Source organism: Cheilinus undulatus, linkage group 21, assembly GCF_018320785.1.
Source record: "Cheilinus undulatus linkage group 21, ASM1832078v1, whole genome shotgun sequence".
In the NCBI taxonomy this organism is placed as follows: Eukaryota; Metazoa; Chordata; class Actinopteri; order Labriformes; family Labridae; genus Cheilinus; species Cheilinus undulatus.
Window position 1 is genome coordinate 18,259,234 of NC_054885.1, and position 22,575 is coordinate 18,281,808.

At 41.6% G+C, this 22,575-nt stretch overlaps 1 protein-coding gene across 1 annotated transcript in view; it reads right to left on the minus strand.

Moving 5' to 3' along the window:
• The window catches only part of vat1 (vesicle amine transport 1), a 49,987-nt gene extending 29,216 nt beyond the window's left edge, over positions 1-20,771 (minus strand). The window contains exons 1-2 of the mRNA XM_041778559.1: positions 20,131-20,771; positions 9,004-9,211 (exon numbers count right to left, since the gene is read on the minus strand). Of these exons, the coding sequence (XP_041634493.1) occupies positions 9,004-9,211; positions 20,131-20,556 (634 nt within the window). The 5' untranslated portion in view covers positions 20,557-20,771. The remainder of the gene's footprint in view (positions 1-9,003; positions 9,212-20,130) is intronic.
• Positions 20,772-22,575: the final 1,804 nt, after the last annotated feature.

Consider the following 22,575-nt stretch of genomic DNA (forward strand, 5'->3'; position numbering starts at 1 on the left):
AACATGTTTATGTTTCTGAAAATTTAACAGAGTTTGGATCAGACCCAGATCAGATTCCCAATCTCCTCCCAAAGAGTCACATCTTCCCACTTGTATTTCTCTTCTCATATAACACTAAGTTCTTTTATTTCTACCACGATGGTAGTGTTTTTCCACAGAGAAGCTTTAGAGTATTTTATGGGTGTTTTTAGCGAATAGAAGTGATGAATAAGCACATTAATGAAATATAATTGCAGTCAACTGATCTCCCATTTGTAAAAACCTGATAAACTAATTCAACATTTATTCAAACAGGTTTGTTCTAATGAGATCAGTTTGTAACAGCATACACATGGAGTGGATAAAAAAACCCCAATAACCCTCTGATTCAATGGGGAATTATTTTTGCTGCAATTTCTTTCTGATTGCAAAAAAAAAGAAGCATCTTGTTTTTACCAGAGCCTTGATGATGATTTCAGTGGCTTTGAACGTGCCATGGTTGTTCGTGCCAGACAGACTGGTTGAGTTTTAACAAACTGATAATCTGCTGGATTTTTCACCACAACCTTCTCCAAGGTTTACAGAGAGTAGTCTGAAAAAAGGAAACTTAACAGTGAGCAGTAGTTCTCTGGGCCAAAATACACTATATATGGACAAAATTACTCAGCCACCTGACCATTACACCAACAGGGATATGTATTTTAATATAGAGATGGTCCCCCTTTTTGCAGCTATAACAGCCTCCACTCTGGCTTTACAGGCTTACCACAAAATTTTGGTGTGTTTTTCTGGGAATTTGTGCCTATTCATTCTGTAGAGCTTCTATGAGGTCGGGCACTGATGTTGGACGAGAAGGCCTGGCTCTTCATTCCAGTTCATTTCAAAGGTGCTCGATGGGTTTGAGGTCATGGCTCTGTGCAGGCCAGGTCAAGTTCTTTTACACCGAACTCATCAAACCATGTCTTTATAATCCTTGCTTTCTGCACTGGGGCACAGTCAAGCTAGAATAGAAAAGGGCCTTTCCCAAACTGTTGCCACAAAGTTGGAAGCATAGCACTGTCCAAAACATCTTGGTATGCTGAAGCATTAAGAAGGCCCGTCACTGGAGACAAGGGGTCCAAGCCAAACCCTGAGAAACAGCTTCAGCTTTCAAAAATATCACTTACAGTTGACCGTTGAAATATCTTGCAGGGGTGATATAGTCTTGTGCAAGGGTACTATGTCTGAAGTCATTGAGTGTACCTTGTTGATGGCAGAAGTCAGACAGGAATGACCCGGCTGGTTTGAGCTGATAGCAGATAGAGCAGATAGGCAACAATACCTCAAATAACCAGTCCTTATAGCCAAGGTGTGCAGGAGAGCATCTCTGAATGCTTGAGGCAAATGGGTTAAAAGAGCAGCAGACCAAAACGAGCACCATTCCTGTCAGCTAAGAGCAAGAAACAGAGGTTATGATTCACAGAAGTTGATAGCAGATCGGAAAAGCATTGCCTGGGCAGATGAGTCTCAATTTCTACTGTGACATCTGAAGGGTAGGGTCAGAAATTGGTATAATAAAAGCCAGCCAGACCACCAACAATGATGGCACATTTAGGGTCACTTCCATCACCTGTCCTCCTCATTCTGATTCTGTTTGGACCGTAGCACATTGTCTTGACCATGTCTGCATGCCTAAATAAATTGGTTGCTGCTTTGTTGAACGTTGGTGGAAATGCTGTACAATCCTGACACATCTGAAGCACTCACATGAGATGAATTGATCACAAAGGGCTCCCATAGCTCCACCTAATCCATATTATAAATTCCACATCTGCAACACAATGGATGACACTTGATGTTGGCCTGCAGTCACAGGAGCACTCATAAATAAAACCAAAATGGACGTCATCACTGGACGCAGAGGAGCCCCATATGTATGCAGGAATGTGTGGAGTGGGTGTGGTGGTGGTGGGGGTCTGGCTCGGGTTCATAAACATTTGGACCAGTTCAGGGAGAGGTCAGAGGAAAGGATGTTGGCCAGGACACAGAGGAAGACCCACGAGATACATCCAAATGTCACCAAACTCTCCCCCCACGCCCCAAGTCCTCGGGGAAAACAAGGAGAAACTAGCGTACGTTACCCAATGATGAGGAGTGGTGAAGGAGGGACGTGGGGGGGCTCACGCAGATGGAGTGGAGGTCAGCGAGGGCCAGGAGGGGAGGAGGACGAGGAGAACGAGCAGGACGGAGGAAAACGGAGGATGCAGATGTGCGGCATGGCGGGGAAGGGAGGCACGATGGGAGGAAATACAACAAGCTATTGTTTGGAATGAGAAGACAGGAGCGGAGCCATGAGAGAGGCAGCTGAGGACTGTTCGCTTCTCCACACAGATGCACACTGGCCTTGTTTTAAGCTAAGTACCAGTCAGGCCTTCTGCTTTACTGTACTTTAGAGGAAATGATGACAAACGAATGAATCTACCCATCATGCTCCAGCATAGTCCCTTTGAACAGAGTTCAACATGTGGTTTTGTCTTATACAGGTGTCATTTTTCAGCATTAATTAAGAGCAACAACCTGATTATGATCAACCAGTGCTAGAAAGTTTTCAACTTATCTTTCATCTTCGCAGTTAAAGATTTTAGTTAAAAACAAAAATACCAAAATTGGACGCTGATACAAAAATGATATAGAACAAATACTAATCAATAGCACTTTTAGTTTAGTATCATGTTTATACTCTATGTACTAATCCTGCTTTTCCACCCTGTGGTACTGACTCGACTCAACCCCTATCATTAAATTTTACCTGTACCTGGTTCTATTTTTGCATCACCTTTGACATGCTTCCAGACGAGCCGCGCTGATACTCAAATGTGACTTCAAACACCACTCAGTGGTCAGATTATCATCACTGGGGGATGTCACGGGAATCAAACCCCTGTTGTCATTGGCTTTGTACTGCAGTAAAACTTTACTGTAGTGTATTTTGTCTCGCTGCTGTCGACCATCTCTGGAATAAATCTTGTCTCGTTGCTGTCACAAAAAGTTGCAAACATAAAAACCAAGTAGTCTCAATATATGATACAGATCATTAACTGTATAAGCTAAGATGTATTGATGCTATTGATACTGATATCATATTGATATTACTGTGCATCCCTAATTGTAACATTATAAGGTAAACAATGTTACAGGTGAATATGATCGTCTCTTCAGACTCTGTATCAAACTGGACAAATGCAAGATAGTCTGGCTGCCGACTGCAGCTCTCAGCCCCCCCCTCTAGTAGACAACTACACCTCAAAAATTTCAAAATAAAGTTGTCCTAAAATTCTGAGTTAAGGTTAGGGTAAGGGTTAAGGTAAAGGTAGGATACCAAAAGTAAGTAAAAAAAAACCCAAGACAGCGTGGCTGCAGAATGTACATCTCTGACGGTCACTGTCACAGATGTCGACTCTGTCAGAACACAAGCGCCTTAAATTCCACTTTATTCATTAACAAAGTCTGGCAGTTTCATTCATGAAATAACCACACTGCAAACATTTCATAAATAAATAAATAAATATAAGGTAAGAGGTCTAATCTAGTATTAAATTATAAATAGACCTGTGGTAGCTACTCCAACAGGGTAACTTTTTAGCCATGTTAGCTTTAGCTAAAGCTAACATAGAAACGCTAGCGATGTAGTTAACATGATCACATAAGTTCTTTAGCAGTTTGACTTTTAGGAAGCATAGCTAAAGCTAGCATAGCTACATAGATATTATCTTGTAGCTTATGTAGCTGCTTTTGTTGCTTAGCTGTAACTACTTTAGCAACACTATCTACTTTAATTCAAAATTTTATAAGTAGGTTTCGCAAGGCAGCTTTTTGACATTTAACTTTTATGTTAACAACCAGACTTTGATGATGAATAAAGTCTGAGCGCTGCGGTCTGCAGCCAGCCCCTTCTCAAGAAAATCAGCCCATGTTGTGACCAGAGCTGTTACAAGCTCACATCACATCACTTATGTTTGTATTTCAGCCATGTTAAATAAGCTGGATCATAACTTTTAAAACACTGTTAATTCATTAGTAAAGGTGTGAAGAGGAACTCAGCACTGGTCCAACATTTTACCACTTTACTCCTCTATAGTTGCACCTGGAACCAAAGAGCTCTCCTTTTGCACTTTGCCGTCACTTGAGAATGAATAAAATATTGCAAAGTATGGTTTAAAATGTTTCTAAGCACAAATGCAGCATAACAGCAGATTATGTTACTACCACTTATTTACCGCCATTCAGCCTAGGTGGGATGTTGGTCTACTCTTAGAAATATCTGACGTGGCTCTTGAAGAGACAGTTCACTGTTTAGAAGTGGGGTTATGAGGTACATGATTGTGCTCCAACCAAAGAACTATCAGTATTTTCACTGTTTCACATACACCAGCACATACGTACATATTTGTCTACCTGATTGGCTGATCAGGGAAGCTGGCAAAGACACAACGTAAAGGTTAAATCACAAAGTAAAGGTTAAATCAAGAGTTTAAAAATGTAGAAAATGTTTTTTATTCAGAATAATTTTGATTTAATTGTTCACAGCATTTGTTTGACTAAAGAGAAAAGAGAGCTATGTTTTACATTAGTCACAGAATCACAGGGCGAAGAACCACTGTGGAATTCTTAGAAATCTCACCACCTGTTGAGGCTTTTAGATGAATAACATTCAATTATTAGGATGAACGATCTGTTAAGTAGATATTTCAGAGGCTTTGGGGTAAAAGTCACCCAACAGTAATTGAAAGGAAGACGGTGTTTTTCCAAATATGATTAAGTTGGTTGATTATATTTTAGAGTAGAATAAACAGGTCAACCGGTGATGATGAAGTCCCTGAAGCATTTCCTGAAGAGATGCTTTGATGAAAAGATTAATAATATGCACCACGTCTTCTTGAACACAGAGTCTTCTGCGGCTACAAAACATTTGATCTAAAAAGGCCTTAAATCATGACCCTGCGACTGTCTGTCGTCTGTACCACTGACTCCCACTCCTGAGATGAAAAGCTTACTATTTTATCTTCACACACAACATAAACTGATCCAGCAGGAATGCAGAAGGTGTGTAGGCATGTCTAACACATAACATCTCTACTTTTTCGAGGGATGTACGGCTTCATGTGCAATCACAGACTTCTGAAACAGACAGTGTGTCCACACAGTAATGCTGGGTGTGGTTTCATTAATGTTCACTGGGGCTGTGGGTGGGGTGAAACAGTAACAGCCTATTTTAATTACCATTTCACAATCTGAACACAATGAAAGCTCTGTAATCAGATGTGTTACTTAGAATAGATTTTGACTAGAGTCTTGGAAAATTTAAAGAAGGAATTTTTGCTACATTATGCATGGTGGTTTCACACATTCGTATGTCATGTAGTGCAGCCAAAAAACAGCTACTATGCAATGATATGAATACTTCCTACTGTCAGACCTTTCATCTGCATGACTGAGGATGGAAAAAACTTTAGATTAACTTAAACTAAAGGGGTCAGGGGTTATTCAGATAATAAACTCAATTGAAAACATAAATATATCTATGTTAGACTTTTTCTTGTGTATTTTACTTCTTAAAGTCTACTATATTAATGGGAGGAAAACAGATAAAACACAACCTTTATATGCAATCTTCAGGTTTTATAAATGCACTTATCTGGGCAGTAAGCCAAAAATAAGATGTGAGAAATTGGAAAAAAAAATCCCTGAAAATGCTGTCTTTTTGCTTTCCTTTTTTACCATCACTGTAAAAACCAAGATGATCTTAAAATGATACTGAAGAAAAAAAAATAATGATAGAAAAAGGAGGAAACATCATTTTTACCAGACAAACATATTGAATTTTGATGTCTTAAAGCTCCAGTGTGGAATTTTTACTTGGCACTGAAACACCATGAAATTGACATGGATGTCTCTTTACAACTTGCATTAACATTTGTGACTATTAACAACAAGACTGATAACTTCTATGTGGTTGTTTTACTGCTTGTAACCATTGCTGATCCGGTAGGTGTCATACTAAGAAAAACAGTTTTTACTGAAGTTTCTAAAGATTTACAAAGAGTGGTATGTATGACCAGGGAACAGGATACTGTTTTTCATCAGAAAATGTAAGTTATCCAGTGTACAGGGCTGGACAGAGAAGAAAATTCAGCCCTGGTATTTTTTGCTCAAACCGGCCCCTCAAAACAGGTCGAATGCCATTAATGGAGACACCAATCCTTCGCCGCCCTTCATATGTAGAGCTATCAAAAATTTCCTCCCCAAACTATCACATAGCTCAGCAGTAAGTGGCAGAGATGTATCTAATGGTGTGGTTTCCCTTTTCTGACTGAGTACTTTGTGGTCAGAGGTGAGTATGGTGGGCACATCATCCCTACTAAGTAGAAGTGCATAATAAGCAAGCGATTACTTTAAAATAATCTCTGCTATTATAATTATATTTTTCATATTAAAAAAAAGGCCTAAATGTCATATAAAATGGTTATAGTAAGAAAATTACTGATGAGTTCAGTAAATTTAATGAAATAATGTAGATAAAATATTAAAATATGCTGAATAAGATAAGATAAGTTACAGTTTTGCATTGACCCTCATCATCACACTAATGCTACTGTAATATCAGTTTAATAGCAAACTGCTCATGGGTGACATTCAACTCTTGTATTATTATTTTTTACTTCTATTCTTTTAAATCTATATACAGCCCTTTAAAATGCTTTATAAATAAATTGTTATTATTATTATTTCTATTATTACTATCACTATAACAGTACTCAGACTTAATGTTAATGAAAATACTGGCATAGGTGTACTTGTATGGGGTAAAGTCTGAATTCAAGATAAATACCTCCAGCAGTCCATTTTGTCCAGGCCTTTTCACCCCTGGTGATAGTCCCTGAGACTAGTGGTGGGTTTTGGGCCCTTGGAACATCCACAGGGACCAAGGGCTCATGACAACCCTACTACCAGCCCAGAGGGTACACTAGGCTGTGATTACTCACCACATCCACCCCTTACTCCACCCCAGCAGTGTGGACTTTGTTGTTTTATTCAACAGAAACATTCCCCATGCCACTGGTAAAATGCAAGGACATCCAGAGCACAGCTAGGGTTGTGTCAATCCTCCTTTTCACTCGATGGTGCCCTCAGGTGAGTTTACTTGCCATTACAGGCCTTGTTTCAGCCTCAATTTTTCTCCAAAGCATGCCTTAAAGTTCTGCACAGCGCTGTATATCCACATGAGAAAAGTTCGCTGAACAGAATCAGGATTTGGCAAAATTAAATCATGTTGGTTCTTGCCCATCTGTTAACACTAAGGAGACAGGGCTTAGGCTCTTTAGGCTTCTACGGCCAGTCAGCCTGGGGACACTAAATATTTGGCTTTAGTCCAAAGCAGCTGTTGCTCTGTCCATCTTAATATACTTGGAGTACAGGATCATAATCTCAGTTAACAGTCAACACATTTGATCCTTCTAATGAGAAAACATCAGGAACACAAACAGCTTCCCAGCCTTTCAAAGCACGTGCACATCTCTCACACTGGTAACACCTTTTCCACAACATACAAATATGCTAATATGCTAATGCTAACATAAAAAGCTTTAGGAATCTCAGCGGAGCAGCGACTGGTAATGATTTACACATGCAGTGAATGGCTGAGTGAGTGCAGTGAAGCAGACTGTTGAGCAAATGTTTTTGTCAGAGCCTCAGTAATGTGCTTTTACAATCCTGATGTCCGGACAGCCGGCGAGCCAACACTGGCAGCCCACCACCAGAAACCAGAGACGCCACCTCGACCAAACCAGCAAGGAAATGTGTCTCTTCCACCACGCTTCCACACTTTGATTCCTCTTATAGCCCGCTGAAAACAACATGTGTGACATCAGCTGGATGATATGATGAACACAAACAGTTTGGATTCCTCTGCAGACCAATGATCCCACAACTATGACAGTGTTAGCTGCCTTTTATCTCCAGGGAAGCTGCATAGTTTAATGCTAATCTTACGAATGGTCTGCTGCATTGTTTCAGGGCTAAGGGAAACATCCACCTGGATGAGCTGTTTCCCTAGAGCTCTGTGTCATTTTTTTGTCTCCCAGAGAGAAAACAGGCTCAGGTTCCATTATGCTCTTACTTCACTTCCTCCCGCACATTGTCCTGGATGTGAGGGATTGCATTCTGACTCCCTTGGCGCCGAAAGAGTGGGAACGAGAGAAGTGAAAGCTACATGCCGACAGATAGCAAGGGAGAAACGGCGAAAGGGAGCTATTTCTTTTGGCTAATGCACTCCCGGTTCCCTCCAGCTGCCCTGATAGAGAAAACAGAAAACAGAATACATCACACCCCAAAACAGGTGCTTTAACTCCCTGCATCCATAGCTTTCTCGCTCCCACTCACACTGATCTCTGACCCTGCAGTGCAGGTGGCAGGTGCTGTAGTGGAAGTGCTGGTGAGAAAGCCTGAGCTGTGTCTCATACTAATGAACTGAGGAACTTTCAGGAGTCATAATTCATACAGAAAATAAAATGCATAAACAGGAGGCGCAGGGCAGGAGGAATTCTTCTACTGTAAACATTCAAGGGCATTTGCCTCTTTGCCAAAAAACAAGCTTTGAATCTTTTTGTGTCAAGCCTCTGCGACAAATTTTAAAGCGTTGAGCTTCACAAAAGGCTTGAACATTTAAGCTTTTAGCATGGATTAGCGCTGGAATGAAACAAAACTGATTAAATGTGGTTTTCTGCTGCAGGATTACAACAGAAATCCTAATTTCACTCTTGAGTTGCTGATATTTTTCATAGAAACTACAGCAAATTAGGTTAAATAATGCGTGTTTTAGCTTGTACATGAATTATTTACATATTAATTCATAATGAATTCAACAGTTTAAATGTTCTTGTTCCATCAATTCATGAAAAAAGACTGTCATAAAATAAAATGGGGAATATTTTGCTCTCCTGTATGTGCATGTAAGCTTCATTCATGTCTCTGTATCTGGTGTCTTACCTGCAGCAGCATGGATCAGGACGCTCTGATTGGGCCGCAGGTTGCCGAAGTCAAACAGCATCATGTAGGCGGTGATGTAGTTCACGGGGAGCGCGGCCGCCTCCTCGAAGCTCATGCCCTCTGGGATTAGGAAGGTGTGGCTGGCAGGTACCACGGCCACTTCCTGCCACAGGCCGAAGCGGTTCAGCACCATCACCTTATCACCCACCTGGAAGAGATGACGGGAGGAGGTACAGGGTGAGAGGAAAGATAATGCCTGATTGTCTGTACATATTTCCAGTAACTGTAATTTAACACAACCTAAAGCAGCGATCCCAACAGAGGGGCAACCATGCCTTTGTGGCAACTTGATTAGTGGTCATTTGAATAACTCATGCTTTCTCTACCTGCATGTATTCGGATGGTTTAGCGTCCTGCTTCAGCAGCCAATAGGCAGAGTCAGGAAGGACATCAGTAAAGTGATCAGTAAACTGTTTGTCAGTGGCTTCCACTCTAACATCTCTCTCCTCTCTCCCTCCCAGGCCTCCACCTGCTGATTTGGTTTTGTTTGCAATCCACTTACATAATAATGATTTCTAAACTTTAATTTTTGATCAGTTAACTTTCTTTAAAACTTGTTTCATGTGTGACTTCTTTCTTTGTAACTTACTTGAGCCTGTTTGTGACATATGGGGGCTCGTCTGGAACAACTGTGATGGACAGGACGTTACGTCAAGGACTGCTACTTATCCTTCTGAGACCTGAGCTTTAATTTGTTATGCATTTTTGTTACCACCTACTTATTTCGGATTAGTAGAACCTTGTAAGTAAAATAACTAAACATTGTAACTCATCAATGAGCAGTTTAAAAAAAAGATGACCTCAAATGAGGACAGTGGATCTATTTTACTGTGTAACACAGTTGATTTTAGCCATGCATCTCTTCTTCAGGTTTGGTAAAACTGAAATAATTGAACTGAATCAAATCTCAAAACAAGCTTGCTCCAGAGAAGAAAGAAACACAAACAATATCAGTTAATCCGACCTTGGTCGGCACAAAACCTCCAGTTTTTGTTGTTCAAAACTTCTAAGTAGAATTAGGATTATGCTGATCCAGAAAATCAGGACTTCCTGATACCAGTGAAGGACTGGATTCAAACTGGAACATACTGTTACAGAGAGACTGTCCTACTGGTAAAGGTTTCAACATTTTACAAGGCATTTGCTATCCTAAGACATGTTTGAATAGTTTAACTTGAATGCTGCCCTGGTACAGTGATATTCTATGACATTAGTGTCATAACCCAGTGAAATATGAATCCTTTCCAGGCCCAGTCACTCGTTAATCAGCAACTTCTGAACAACAAGCTGCATCCAAGTGTCTGAGCAAGCGAGTGGAATAACAAAGAGACTTGACATCTATTAAAAGGTTAACTGCATAAACTAATGGAGCCCTAGCAAAAGCATACACTAGAGAAGTATATTTTGCATTCGAGTCTTGTTTATTTCTCATACAATTCTGCACTCAGTCAGTCATCCTGCTGCTCATTTCCTGCTGTGACTGGATGTGTTCCAGCATCCATCCTTCCATACTATTTATGATTAGAAAACACTCACTCTGACTTAGAAATTAGACAATTTTTCTTTTACACATAGCCTTAAATAGTATGTACTTTGCATGTAAACACCTTAGACTTTGTCATAATGTTGCACTTAAACTCTCATCATGTGTCATTCTCAGTCCATAGCTCATCTGGCAGCGTCCTCTCCATGCCTTAAAGGTGATCTATAGTTCTGTCTGCAAAGGATTGTAGGCCATATTACCCAAAAAGGCTGTTGTAACTTGTGCACTGCAAAAATACAGCATGATAAAGTTAGACATCCTGGTATTTTTGGTATGCACGGGTACATGCGTTGGGATATATTAAATCTTTTTCCTCACTAAAATAGTGAGATAGATGGATTATATTTTTATGTATTCTAAAGTAATCTGTCTCACTGCCTTTATTGGAAAATAATATTCCCACAGTCTTTTTGATAAAACTTTCCCACCCCTATCTGCTTCTAGTTCATTGTATGTAAGCTCCTCTGTATCCCCATCACCATCTTGTTTTTGCATTTCCATCAGTGCCATCATTTCATCAGCCTTAGCAGAAGAAATCAGTCAACTCCACCACTAACACTGGACTTCATGCAAGGAGACATCGTGATGCTACTCAGCAGCAAAATATGTTGAGATTAGGACCTTTTTTGACTTTTATTTATAACAGAACTTTTTTGAAAATGTATTAAAAAGAAAAACTGATATATCACACTGACATAAGTATTCAGACCCTTGACTCAGTACTTGGTTGAAGCGCCTTTGGCAACAATTACAGACGTGAGTCTTTAATATGAAGCAACAAGCATTGCACACCTGGATTTGGGGATTTTCTGCCATTCATCTTTGCAAATCCTCTCAAGCTCAGTCAGGTTGGAGGGGGGCTGTCGGTGGATGGCCATTTTTAGGTCTATCCACACATTCAATAGGGTTCATGCCAGGGATCTGGCTGAGCCCCTCTAGGACATTCACAGAGTTGTCCCTAAGCGACTCCTGTGTTGTCTTGGCCATTTGCTTAGAGTCATGGTCATGTTGGAAGGTGAACCTTCAGCCCAGGCTGAGATTTTCATTGAGGATATCTCTGTACTTTGCTCCATTCATCTTTCCTTCAACCCTGTCCAGTCCCCCAGTCCCTGCTGCTGAAAAACACCCCCACAGCATGATGCTGCCACCACCATGCTTCACTGTTGGGATGGTATTGGGCAGATGCTGTGCGATGCCTGGTTTCCTCACAGCATAATGTTTATAATTGAGGCCAAACAGTTAAATCTTGGTTCCTTACAGTCTAAGAGGCCATAAGGTGCTTTATTTTGCTAACTTCATGTGGGCTTTCATGTGTTTTGCACTGAGGAGAGGCTTACGTCTAGCAGCTCTGCCGTTGAGCCTAGATAGGTGGAGGGCTGCAGTGAGGGTTGTCCTCCTGGAACTTTGTACCATCTCCACACAGGATCTCTGGAGCTCAGTCATCTTGATCACTTCTCCTACTAAGGAGATACTACTCAGGTTGGCTGGGCAACCAGCTCTGGGAGGAGTCCTGGTTGGATCAAACTTCTGTGGCTTGCAACAATTCTGTCTCTGAGATCTGCAGGCAGTTCTTTTGATTTCATGGCTTGGATTTTGTATGCGTTGTCAGTTGTTGGGCCTTCTAAAGAGAGGTGTGAGGCTTTCCAAATCATGTCCAGTCAATTTAATTTACCACGGGTGAACTCAAATCAAGGTGTGGAAACATCTCAGATATGATCAGTAGAAATGGGAGGAATCTGAGCTAAATTTCAAGTGTTGTTGCAAAGGGTCTCATGAAGCTGCAACATAACAAAATGTATTAGTAAGGGCAAATGTATGATCAAATCGAAGCTTTTTTTGTTTTGTTTAGTAATGCTAGTTTAAATTGTGAATTCTGATCAAAATTAACAGTTTCTATTTCTACCATTTGTTTTTAAAATATATCTATTCAAATAATTACCAACAATTGCTAAATATGCACTAGTATCTAATCAATTCTTATGATGTGTAATAATAATGTAATATTGATTGATAGAGTTAATGCATTGGAGCTTAAAGCTCTTGCGAGGAAGTTTTAGCTGCTAATGAAACAGACTGAAACTAAAACAGATGTCTCTATATGACCTATAAAAGCAAACGAGACCATCGGCATGGGGATTGATTATTTATATATAGTCACAATAAATGATTGCAATGGCTGCCGCAGGGTAGGTGTCAGGCATGATGCCATAAAGCCCTGTGCACATTTTCTAGGCCAAAGATTCTCAGTAAGTCATATATTTGACAGTTATAAACGAGGGTAAGATTTTAGCTCATGTGGAGGACAAAGTCAACAAAGAGATAAGAGGTACCACTTAAGCTGTGATTCCACCAAAGATACAAAAATGACGGATCTGTAGCTTCCCATTTTTAGGACCCTTCTGCTGGGGTACCAAGGGTACATATCCCATCTGAGAGAGTGGAGCTATATTAACTGTAGTCTGTTGATTGGTCGAAACACTCCAAAACTTCCAGTGTGACAGTTAAAATAATAGCGAACACTAAACATATTATACTTTGTATAGAGCTGAACAGTGTTTCTTACTCATTTTGTCATAACAGAAAGCGTCAGATTCACTACAAGTGCTACTGCAATGACATTGGCTGTGGAAACTCAATCAAGATCAGGGTTTGCTGTAAAAAACATTTCCTTTCTGTGCAGTAATTTTCACACCTAAGTAGTTTTTTTCATACACTCATGTTTTGACTGCTAATTTCCTGCATTCTTCTTTAGAAGAGTCCTGTGATGTTGCTGTGACATAGGGTATCAGCTAACCTCATTCAGGTTTAGTCGCCCCATACAGTGCCTATAAAAAATATTGGATGTTTTACGACTTTATTGACTTTATAAATCTGTCATTGTCAATAACCAATAATTTTGTTTTGCTGACAAAAAAATACTAAAAGCTCCTTAATGTCAAAGTGAAAACAGATTTCTACAAAGTAATGTCTATTAAATAAAAATGTGTCATTTGAAATAAGTGACTGCATAAATACATAATTAAACAAAGGTTCAGCCAATGGTGCTAGAAGTTTCAGAACTGGTAAAATAGGGATCACCTGAGTGCAGTGAATATGTCTCAAGTGATTGTAGCACAAAGACAGCTGTGTCTGGAAGGTCCAGTTACTGGTTAATCAGTATTTATGGCTACCATTACACCATGAAGACAAAAGAACACTTAAAGCGACTAAGAAAAAAGGTTACTGAAAAGTATGAGTCAGGGGATGGATAGAAAAAATTCCCAAGGCACTGAAAATCCCCTGGAGTTCAGTTAAATCCATCATTAAGAAATGGAAAGAATATGGCACATGTGTTAATCTGCCTAGATCAGGCCGTCCTCACAAAATGAGTGACCGTGCAAGAAGGAGACTAGAAAGAGAGGCCACCAAGACACCTATGACTACTTTGAAGGAGTTACAAGAGTTCAGCTGCTGAGATGGGAGATCACCACAAACACACCAACCCCACTGGGAAGCATGGTGGTGACAGCATCATGCTGTTGGGATGCTTCTCAGCAGCCAGCCCTGGAGGGCTTGTAAAAGTAGGGGGTACAATAAATGCTGCAAAATATATGAAAATCCTGGATGAAAATCTTATCCTGTCTGCAAGAGAACTACAGCTGGGGTGAAGATTTATTTTTCAGCAAGACACTGAACCAAAGCATACAGCAAAAGCTATAAAGAAATGGGTTAAAGATATAGATTGAATCTTCTGGAGTATCTGAGTCAAAGTCAATACCTCAATCCAATAGAAAATTTTTGGCTGATTTTGAAAACGGCTGTCCACATCGTATCCATGTGCAACCTGACATAGCTTGAGCAGTTTTGCAAAGAATGGAGTCAAATTGCAGTGTCCAGATCTGCAAGTCTGAGTGAGACCTATCCACACAGACTCAGTGCTGTGATTACAGCCAAAGGTGCATCTACTAAACACTGACTTGAAGAGGGTAAATATTTATGCTGTCACTTATTTTACCTTACATATTTTTATTTAACTTATATCAATTTGTAGAAATCTGATTTCACTTTGACATTAAAGAGTTTTTTGTAAATTGTTGTGTCATGAAAAGCCAAATTATATTGACCATGACTGATTTATAAAATCAACAACAGAGTAAACATCAAAGGGGATGAATACATTTTCTAGGGACTGCAATCTAATGCAATTTGGGTTGTTGTGTTTACAAAACTACAACAGTCACCGGTATACTCTGAAGACAATAAATGTGATGCCATTAATGAGATACCCTGCTCATCTTGTGACAAAACTTAGGACAAATAGGAAGATGTTTCGGCACAAGAAAGAAGGAACATCACAAAGAAAGTGAAAGGGGAAACATCTGGAAAGTGCACATGATCCATCAAAGAAAAAGCTGAACAGGAGAACTTAAAATCAGCCACATCAGACCACTGCAAAGGGAAAATCACATTTAGGACTGGTAAAATGCCAAGCTTAATCGCCTGGAGAGCAAAAAGTACAACTGCTATATCAGGAAAGCCATCAAGATTCAGAAACAGGCCCATAGGACAGGGAACTGGGAGCATGGGGCATGGTCATCTTGTCATTCGAGACCGTATACCTTCATACAATTAGCTGATACGGCGAATCCCAGCAACATCATGTGATTCTTCTGAAGAAGACCGCAGGAAGTTAGCAGTCGAAACACGCCAAGGTAACAAAAAAATCCTCATCTGTTTGGATTATTACATGCCAAACTATACTGAATCAAACTGGACTGCTCAGCTGGAATGCACCATTTGTCCACAGGGGGCACCAAAATCAACACAAACCACAAATTTCTCTGGGAGCTTTAAATGACAGACCTATTAGGTTATGTCTGGAAAAGACAGACCTTATGTCACTAAAGAGGGGAAGTGGAAAGTGATGAGCAATGTTTTGCAATCACCCTTTATATAGACAATGGCTAGAGTAAAAATAAACCATAAAGGTTAAACTCTGTTTCTGAAGACAGTGGCATGTCTACGGGTCAATACTATTCACAATACTAGCATTAAAAAGTAGAGTAAGAGTTCAACTTTTAAGACTTAACTACATCTGATTTCTTTAGCTTTAACAGGATCAACAGGCAGCTTTGTACCCCAGGAGGTTTAACAGTGAGATCCTGGTGCTTCCTGCCATCTGCAGCTCAACGGCTTCTTTGGCGCTAGCGGAATGATGCGAGATGTGCAGCAGGCGTAGTATGATTGTGGTTTTTTGTTTGCTTACAACAAACATGCAGCCACCAAACCTGGAAGGATTGACTATTTAAGAATGTGAGAAAATAGGGACACACAGTCGAGTGAGTGAAGGAACTGTGTTGACTCTTTTAAGGATGGAGGCTCTGCAAGAAGCCACAGGCGTCGTTCTACGTGCTGCTCACCACATTCTCTATCTTCATGTTCTCTGTGTACCTTATCAAAGCAGGATCCTTCGATTCACAACTGTCTCAATCAAAAACAGCAGCCTCAATCTAAACTTAACCCTCACGAACCAATCAGAAGAGCTGGCTCAAGGGACACAGGAAACAGAGTCAACGACAGCATTATAACTCTCTTCCTGTTTTCTTCCTCCCCTATCGATGCAGCTCTCCCCTCCCGCCAGGTTTCCATTCTTCTCACTTTTTCTCTTCCCTTCCTTCTCTTTCACTTCCTGGCTCTTTTTCCTCCGAACATCTTCCTTCCCCCTTCTTCCAGTCTCATCCTGTCTAGGCCTTTCCTCCCCTGTTTCCTCACTCAGACTTGCTGTCCTCTTTCTTTCTCTTTTCTGAGGAGTGTCCTGCATCTCCTCTTCTTCTTCCTGATCATCAGCGAGACAGGACAATGGGGCCCATCTTCTCCCCTGGCCTCTCTTCACTCATCAGAGACCCTGCCAGATTCTTCCCCATGGCTGAGCATAAGACAAGCTCTCTCTCCTCCTGGGAACAAACCCGCTCCACCCGGACCTCTCTAATGGTCTGGAGGGAGCCATGCGCCTCGCTGTCTATCCACTCCAATTAGAGAGATCTCCCTCTCTCTCTCTCTTTCTCTTTTCATAGCCGCATCTTTCAGTCTGAGGCCCGGTCATTTGGTTTATTTTCAAACGTTTACTTTTCCACCACTTTTTCTCCCTTTTGTTGCTCGCACTCCCTGATTCCCCCCTTTTTTTGACTCTTCAAACTCATCGCCCTCGCTGCTGTAATTGGGACTACAGAGTGGCACAAATCGATAGACGGGGGAGTTCAGGCTACAGGAAACACACACAAATATGACTCACATGTATTCAAATGCATCTGCAGCTATTCTTCTGCGCCCACGTTAAAGCATGTGAGCTACTGACAGTCACAGAATAACACATTCAAGGCCGAGCGAGCAAGCAAAGCGAGCCTTGTGACAGTTCTGTTACAACATCTTTGCTGTTTGACACACAAACGCGCACATCTTGCGTTTCCTCTCGCTGCTTTCATGCTGCTGCTGAAATGTAGTCACAGTCGGGGTCAGGAGTGTGGTACAGGAGGAGGGAGGGGGACCCTGATGAACAAAGACACTTCCAGTTAGCTGTATATGAATGGACTTAATCAGATGGTGATTCAATTTTAGACTATGCTGGCCTCCAAGTCAGCTCCTTTGTGGCTTTGGCATTTCATGATCTCAGCAAAAAAAGAACCAAAGGGCAAAGAAAATTTCTGATACAGTGTTCCTGATGAAGGTTAACGCCCACATAAGCTGCATGACTCCTGTGAATATGATCAAAAGGAAACATAATATCTCCCAGAGAGAGCAGAGGTGTTATTGAGATTTAACATGGTTTATATGGTCGAATCAAGGCCACGCCCTGCTCTCATGCATGTTACATGCAACCTTTTCCACTTGCCTGCACCTGATTATGCAAATTAGACCATCATGCCCACAAAATATCACTTTTATTGTTCTCTTTTTTGCTTCTAAAGCAGCTCCACTTAAATCTTTAAGACTTTTGCAACCAACAGGGGTCTTATTTCTGCTTTTGGCTTACTGTGGTGGTGAGGGCAGCAGGATAGAGGCATCAACTGATAGCAGAATGAAGATTTAAGAGATTATTCACGAGGAGGAAGGATAGATAGTAAATGAGAAAGAGGGATGGAGGAAATACCAGACTGACAATGTGGGCCAGAGGGAGGTAATTGAGAACATATGGGTCAAATAGGACCAAAAATCACAGAGGATGACAATAAAATAAAAAAGAAACTTTGGATATTAAAAAAGTGCTGACGTTTGGTAACAAGGGAGCTTGGGTGTAATATTTCCCATCTTCCTTTGCTTTGCCTTTGCTTACTCACTGAAACTCTTCTCCCCTGCATTCCCTCTGAGGTCATCTGGGGTGAGGACACTGTAGCATTCAAATCTATTGCCCCCACAAGGCATGCTGGTATTGCAGCAGCAACTGGATGCAATTCAAGAGGATAAATGAGAAAAGGATGGCAAAATCATTTAACCAAGAGAACCCAAAGCCGTGAGATAAAAATCAATCAAACATCACTTAGGCACTCATGTTTTTGTTGCATTATTTAATAACATGTCATGATTGTGTTTGTAGCTTAGGGTGCAACATTTGGGGAATAAACTCAAAGGCACACCCGTTACTGTGTGGTTGCATGCACATGTTGTGTATCTGTGTGATTGTGGGTTTTAGGTGCAGACAGAGCTGCAGTGCCAAAAAATTCAGTGCCATCAGGGTCAGCACATTCCCTTCTCTGCTGCCAAAACATTTCAGACATCTCCATCCATTAGCAAGATTGGCTCTTAATTCTATAAGCTAAGGACCGAGAGGGGATGTGGGAGTGCAGCCTTGATGATAAGATGTGTGCCTGACCTTTAAATCCAATCTACATTACTGACAATGTGGAAAAAAAGCTGTAAAGTCAACACAGGCTCCTCTGATTGGCTGACCTGTCACCAATCATAGTCTCATTACTCTGCATTTTATCCCCCATCCATATGGATTCATGCCTCACAGACATATGTGCCACTCCCAGCCAGATGTACTGACTCGGCTTCTGCATCCCACAGATTCTGATCAGCGTGGTGTTAAGCACACATATTAACAGGGCTGGTGTGAGAAAATGCGGTGCTGTTACAACAGTGTGAATCATTGCTGGCTGATGTGTAACATTTTGCCTTTGTTGTTTAACTGCCTCTCAAAAGGCGTTAACATGCTGATGCCACGCATCCAGGAGGCAGACGTATAGACTGTGACTCATCATGCAATAGGAAGAAAGAAAAGTGACAATAATTCTTCTCACTACTTCAAACACTGTGGTTGGACATAAAAGACAGCTCTTTAAATGGCTTTTTGATTGTGTAAACTTTCATGGTGACATATTGATGGCTGCATGTCTTCTTAATACAACAGAGGCAGTGCGTGTTGACAAAGAGGGCGCGTGATGATCCGTTTCGCACATCATGCTGTCAGATGCTGCCTCGCCCTTTCCGCTCGGTGAATCTGTGCGCCACCGTCGCTCCCGGTAACAAAAGGCGTCGGTGACTTCGGTTTCAGCTACCGGTGTTAAGTTAACCACATTGGAAGCGGTGAAACAAGCCTTTCCTTTCAAAATAAAACCCTTTATTTTGAAAAGCACCTAACTCATTGTCATTTCAGTTCCTTTGCAATCAGGAAACAGGGTAAAAATTTAACTTCTAGAAAGGGTGAAATCCTACTCGGTTTTTAAAAAATCAAATAACTTGGAAACAAAATAAAAAAAATGTATCACCACAACAATATTTTCCTTTTGGTTTCCCATGTGTATTTTCCAACTCTAGTCACTGCTTTAACGTCGAAGGCGGAAAACTCTCTCTTCCGGTCTTATTTTAGCTAACTTGACGCAGCCCCTCGCGCCTCGGTTGGCACACATCAAAGCGCAGAGCGGCGTAGATGCTGCAAGAGTGGAAAGCATCCAGAAGATCTTGCAAGTGTCACTTAAGTCCTTACATTTAGAGCACTCAAGAATGGGCAGTGGCCGCCTCTTCATCTTAGGGACTATTTTTTGATCCTAAAGTGGCTGGCACAGACAGAAATGTTTGACAGCATGGGAGACAAGAGGGGTGACGCCTGCTGCTAATGCTGATTCTATTCAGCTCGTCTCTAACATACCAACGTGCTCCTTTCTCAAACATAAAACACATTAACACAGAATAAAAGGCTTATTTCTCTTCACTTGGAGACAACAAGTGCTGCTTCTTTATGCATGAGTGAATGAATGGACCATCCTCCATGACAGCTAAAATGTTTCAATATTTTATCTGATTATTTTTTAGCCTGCTGAAATTTTATTGACATATCAAAATAACCAGTCGGTATTGAATTAATGAAGTCATTTAACTGGCTGATACATCAGCTCTAGCACTCCCCGAGCAGCGAGCACAGCCTGACACGCCCATATCCAGATGTAGCACTTCAGCACCAAAATCGAACCAGACAATAATTCAAGACTTAAACAATGAAACACACACTCAAATGAAGTGAAAAGTGTCAGAGAGCCATGTGTGCTTACTTTTCTGTCCGTCACTTCTTCCCCCACAGCCTCCACCAGCCCGGAGCACTCCATCCCCGGGGTGACCGGCGGGGATGGCATCCGGTCGTACAGCCCCTGTCGAGCCATCAGATCGGCGAAGTTTAGCCCGCATGCCTTGACCCGAACCAGGACCTCACCAGCCTTCACCGCGGGCTTCCCTTTCTTCACCTGCAGCTTGACTTTGTCATAGCCGCCGTGGCCGGTGAGCACCAGGGCGCGGTACGTGAACGTCTCCTCCTCAGGGACCTTCTCGGTGGTCGCCGCGGGGGTGGCTGCTGCCTCGGCGGCTGCAGCAGGAGCAGAGTCCGCCTTGGGCGGCTCAGCTTTGGGCTCCTCAGCGGGTTTGGTTTCCTGCTTCTGGTCCACGGCGTTTTGCTGCTGGGCAGGTGCGTCCTCTCCAGACATTGTGCAGGGAGCTGAGAGACAGTGATGAGTCTAGAAAATGACTTGAGAAGCTGTTGGGTTCACTTGTTGTGCTTTAGTCGCGGTGCACAGGCTTTTCTGTTTAGTTTCTTTTGTAAATAAAAGAAAAGGAGAGTCAGAGCTTCTTCTTCAGCAGTCTTGCATGGACACACAAACCCCGACAGAGTGGGCTGCTCAGTGGCCAGTGGCTGTCAACGCCGCGCTCTGACAGAGAGTGCGAGTGGGACGAGACACAGGCAGGCTGGAAAACACGGAGAGCTGATGAAACTCAGGGATTGGCGTTTGTGATTGGATGGCTGTGGTTTGGGTAGGGCCATAAGATTAAGCATATGTTGCATCAAGCAGTGGGGTGATTTGCAAAAACTAAATGCGGAACCAGAATGTGCATTTAAAGCCAAGAGCACATCTGCTGAGTCCTGCATGTTCACAAAGAAATACTTCACAAAGGGAAAGTTTGTGATTTCACAAAATAGTTAAAAGAAGAAAGACACACTTGATAAGAATAAAGAGCCATTTTTAGATTTAGTCTGTGGAAGCCCCAAGAGGACATGCATCATTAATTTGCACAGTTTTCCAGGAATAACCAGTAAATTTAACACATTTCCTCAGAATCTTTACTTGAATAATACTCTACCTCAGGATAGTGTATTTTTTCAGTAAAATGAGTTTTCTCTAGATCTTGAGAAATTAACTCATCATGATAAAACCAACATTGCTGTACTAAGATGATGAAATAAGTGTGTTGGGATCCCATTAAAACAACCAAAGTGTACTTGTAATCACAGGTAAATGTAGTTAAGTAAAATACAGTCATGTACATATGTTTTAGGAATTTAGGGCCCTAAGGAATGGAGAGGGGGATTAGAGTCAAGCTTGGCTCATGGCAACCCTACTATGGGCCACGGTGGCCATGCTTACTCACCACTTACTCCACCCTAAAGGTGTGGACACTGTTATTTTTTCAACAGATAATTTTTCCTGTGCTCCTGTTAACATACAAAAACATCCAGAGCACAGCCAGGTTGTGTTAATCCCCCTTCCCACCGGATGGTGCCATAAGGCAGCCTACTCGCCACATCTACGCCTTATTGCAGCCTTAATTTTTGCCCCAAACATGCTTAAAAGTTCTGCACAGTACTGTATGTCCACTGAGGGCTTCAGCAGGAACTGGTCCTGAGGGGGGTGTTAAAGCTACAGTGATGTTCTTTCTCTTTGGTGCCCCCTGTCAAAATGGTACCTTAAATCTCCTTACTTGTCCTGTACATGAGTAAGTGTTTCAAATGGACAAAAATAAATCAACAATTTAAAAAATAAACTTTTGGTCTGTTTGTGATATCTACAGATCATAAAGCACTTGTTGTTCCCCTGGCATGCTTTGAATCAACAGGAATATTTAATGAGTTGACATTCACTTTCTGATTTCTGGCTGCCTACAGCTGACCACTGAGGTTTACGGCGCTGGCACACTTAAAGCTGGAGGAAACGTCTGTTTATACTGCCTGTTCTACAGTAGGATTTGCAGGAACTTTGGGCCTGTGTACAGCTCATTGTTGTAACTTCCCCGCACAGGCAGCTTAGAAAAATATGTGTTAGTGTTGAGGTCAGGCCAGCTTTTGATTAAACGATACAACCTGCTTTGTGCTATTCAGGGTTGGTGCCACAGGGCGGTTTGACCTCTCCATTTAGAGCAACAACACTTGTACATGCAGGGCCACATAGAAAGCTCCGGCAATGTCTGTCCTGCTTATGTGATTACAATAAATAGTTAAACTTTTCTGATTCTTATTTTCCAGCTGATGGAGAAGCCCAGTGTCCATTCAGAGAGATGCTGAATGACCACAGGAGCAGTGGTGAGACACCTTGTGGCTGTAGAGTGCCACTCAGCACTCTTGAGGCCAAAGTCAGCATCGTCCTGATCAATATCTCACGGAGGCTTAATGATGTAGCATTCAGACGTGTATTGATCTCCTGTTGGACGGAGGTAAGTGTTACGAGGCAGGT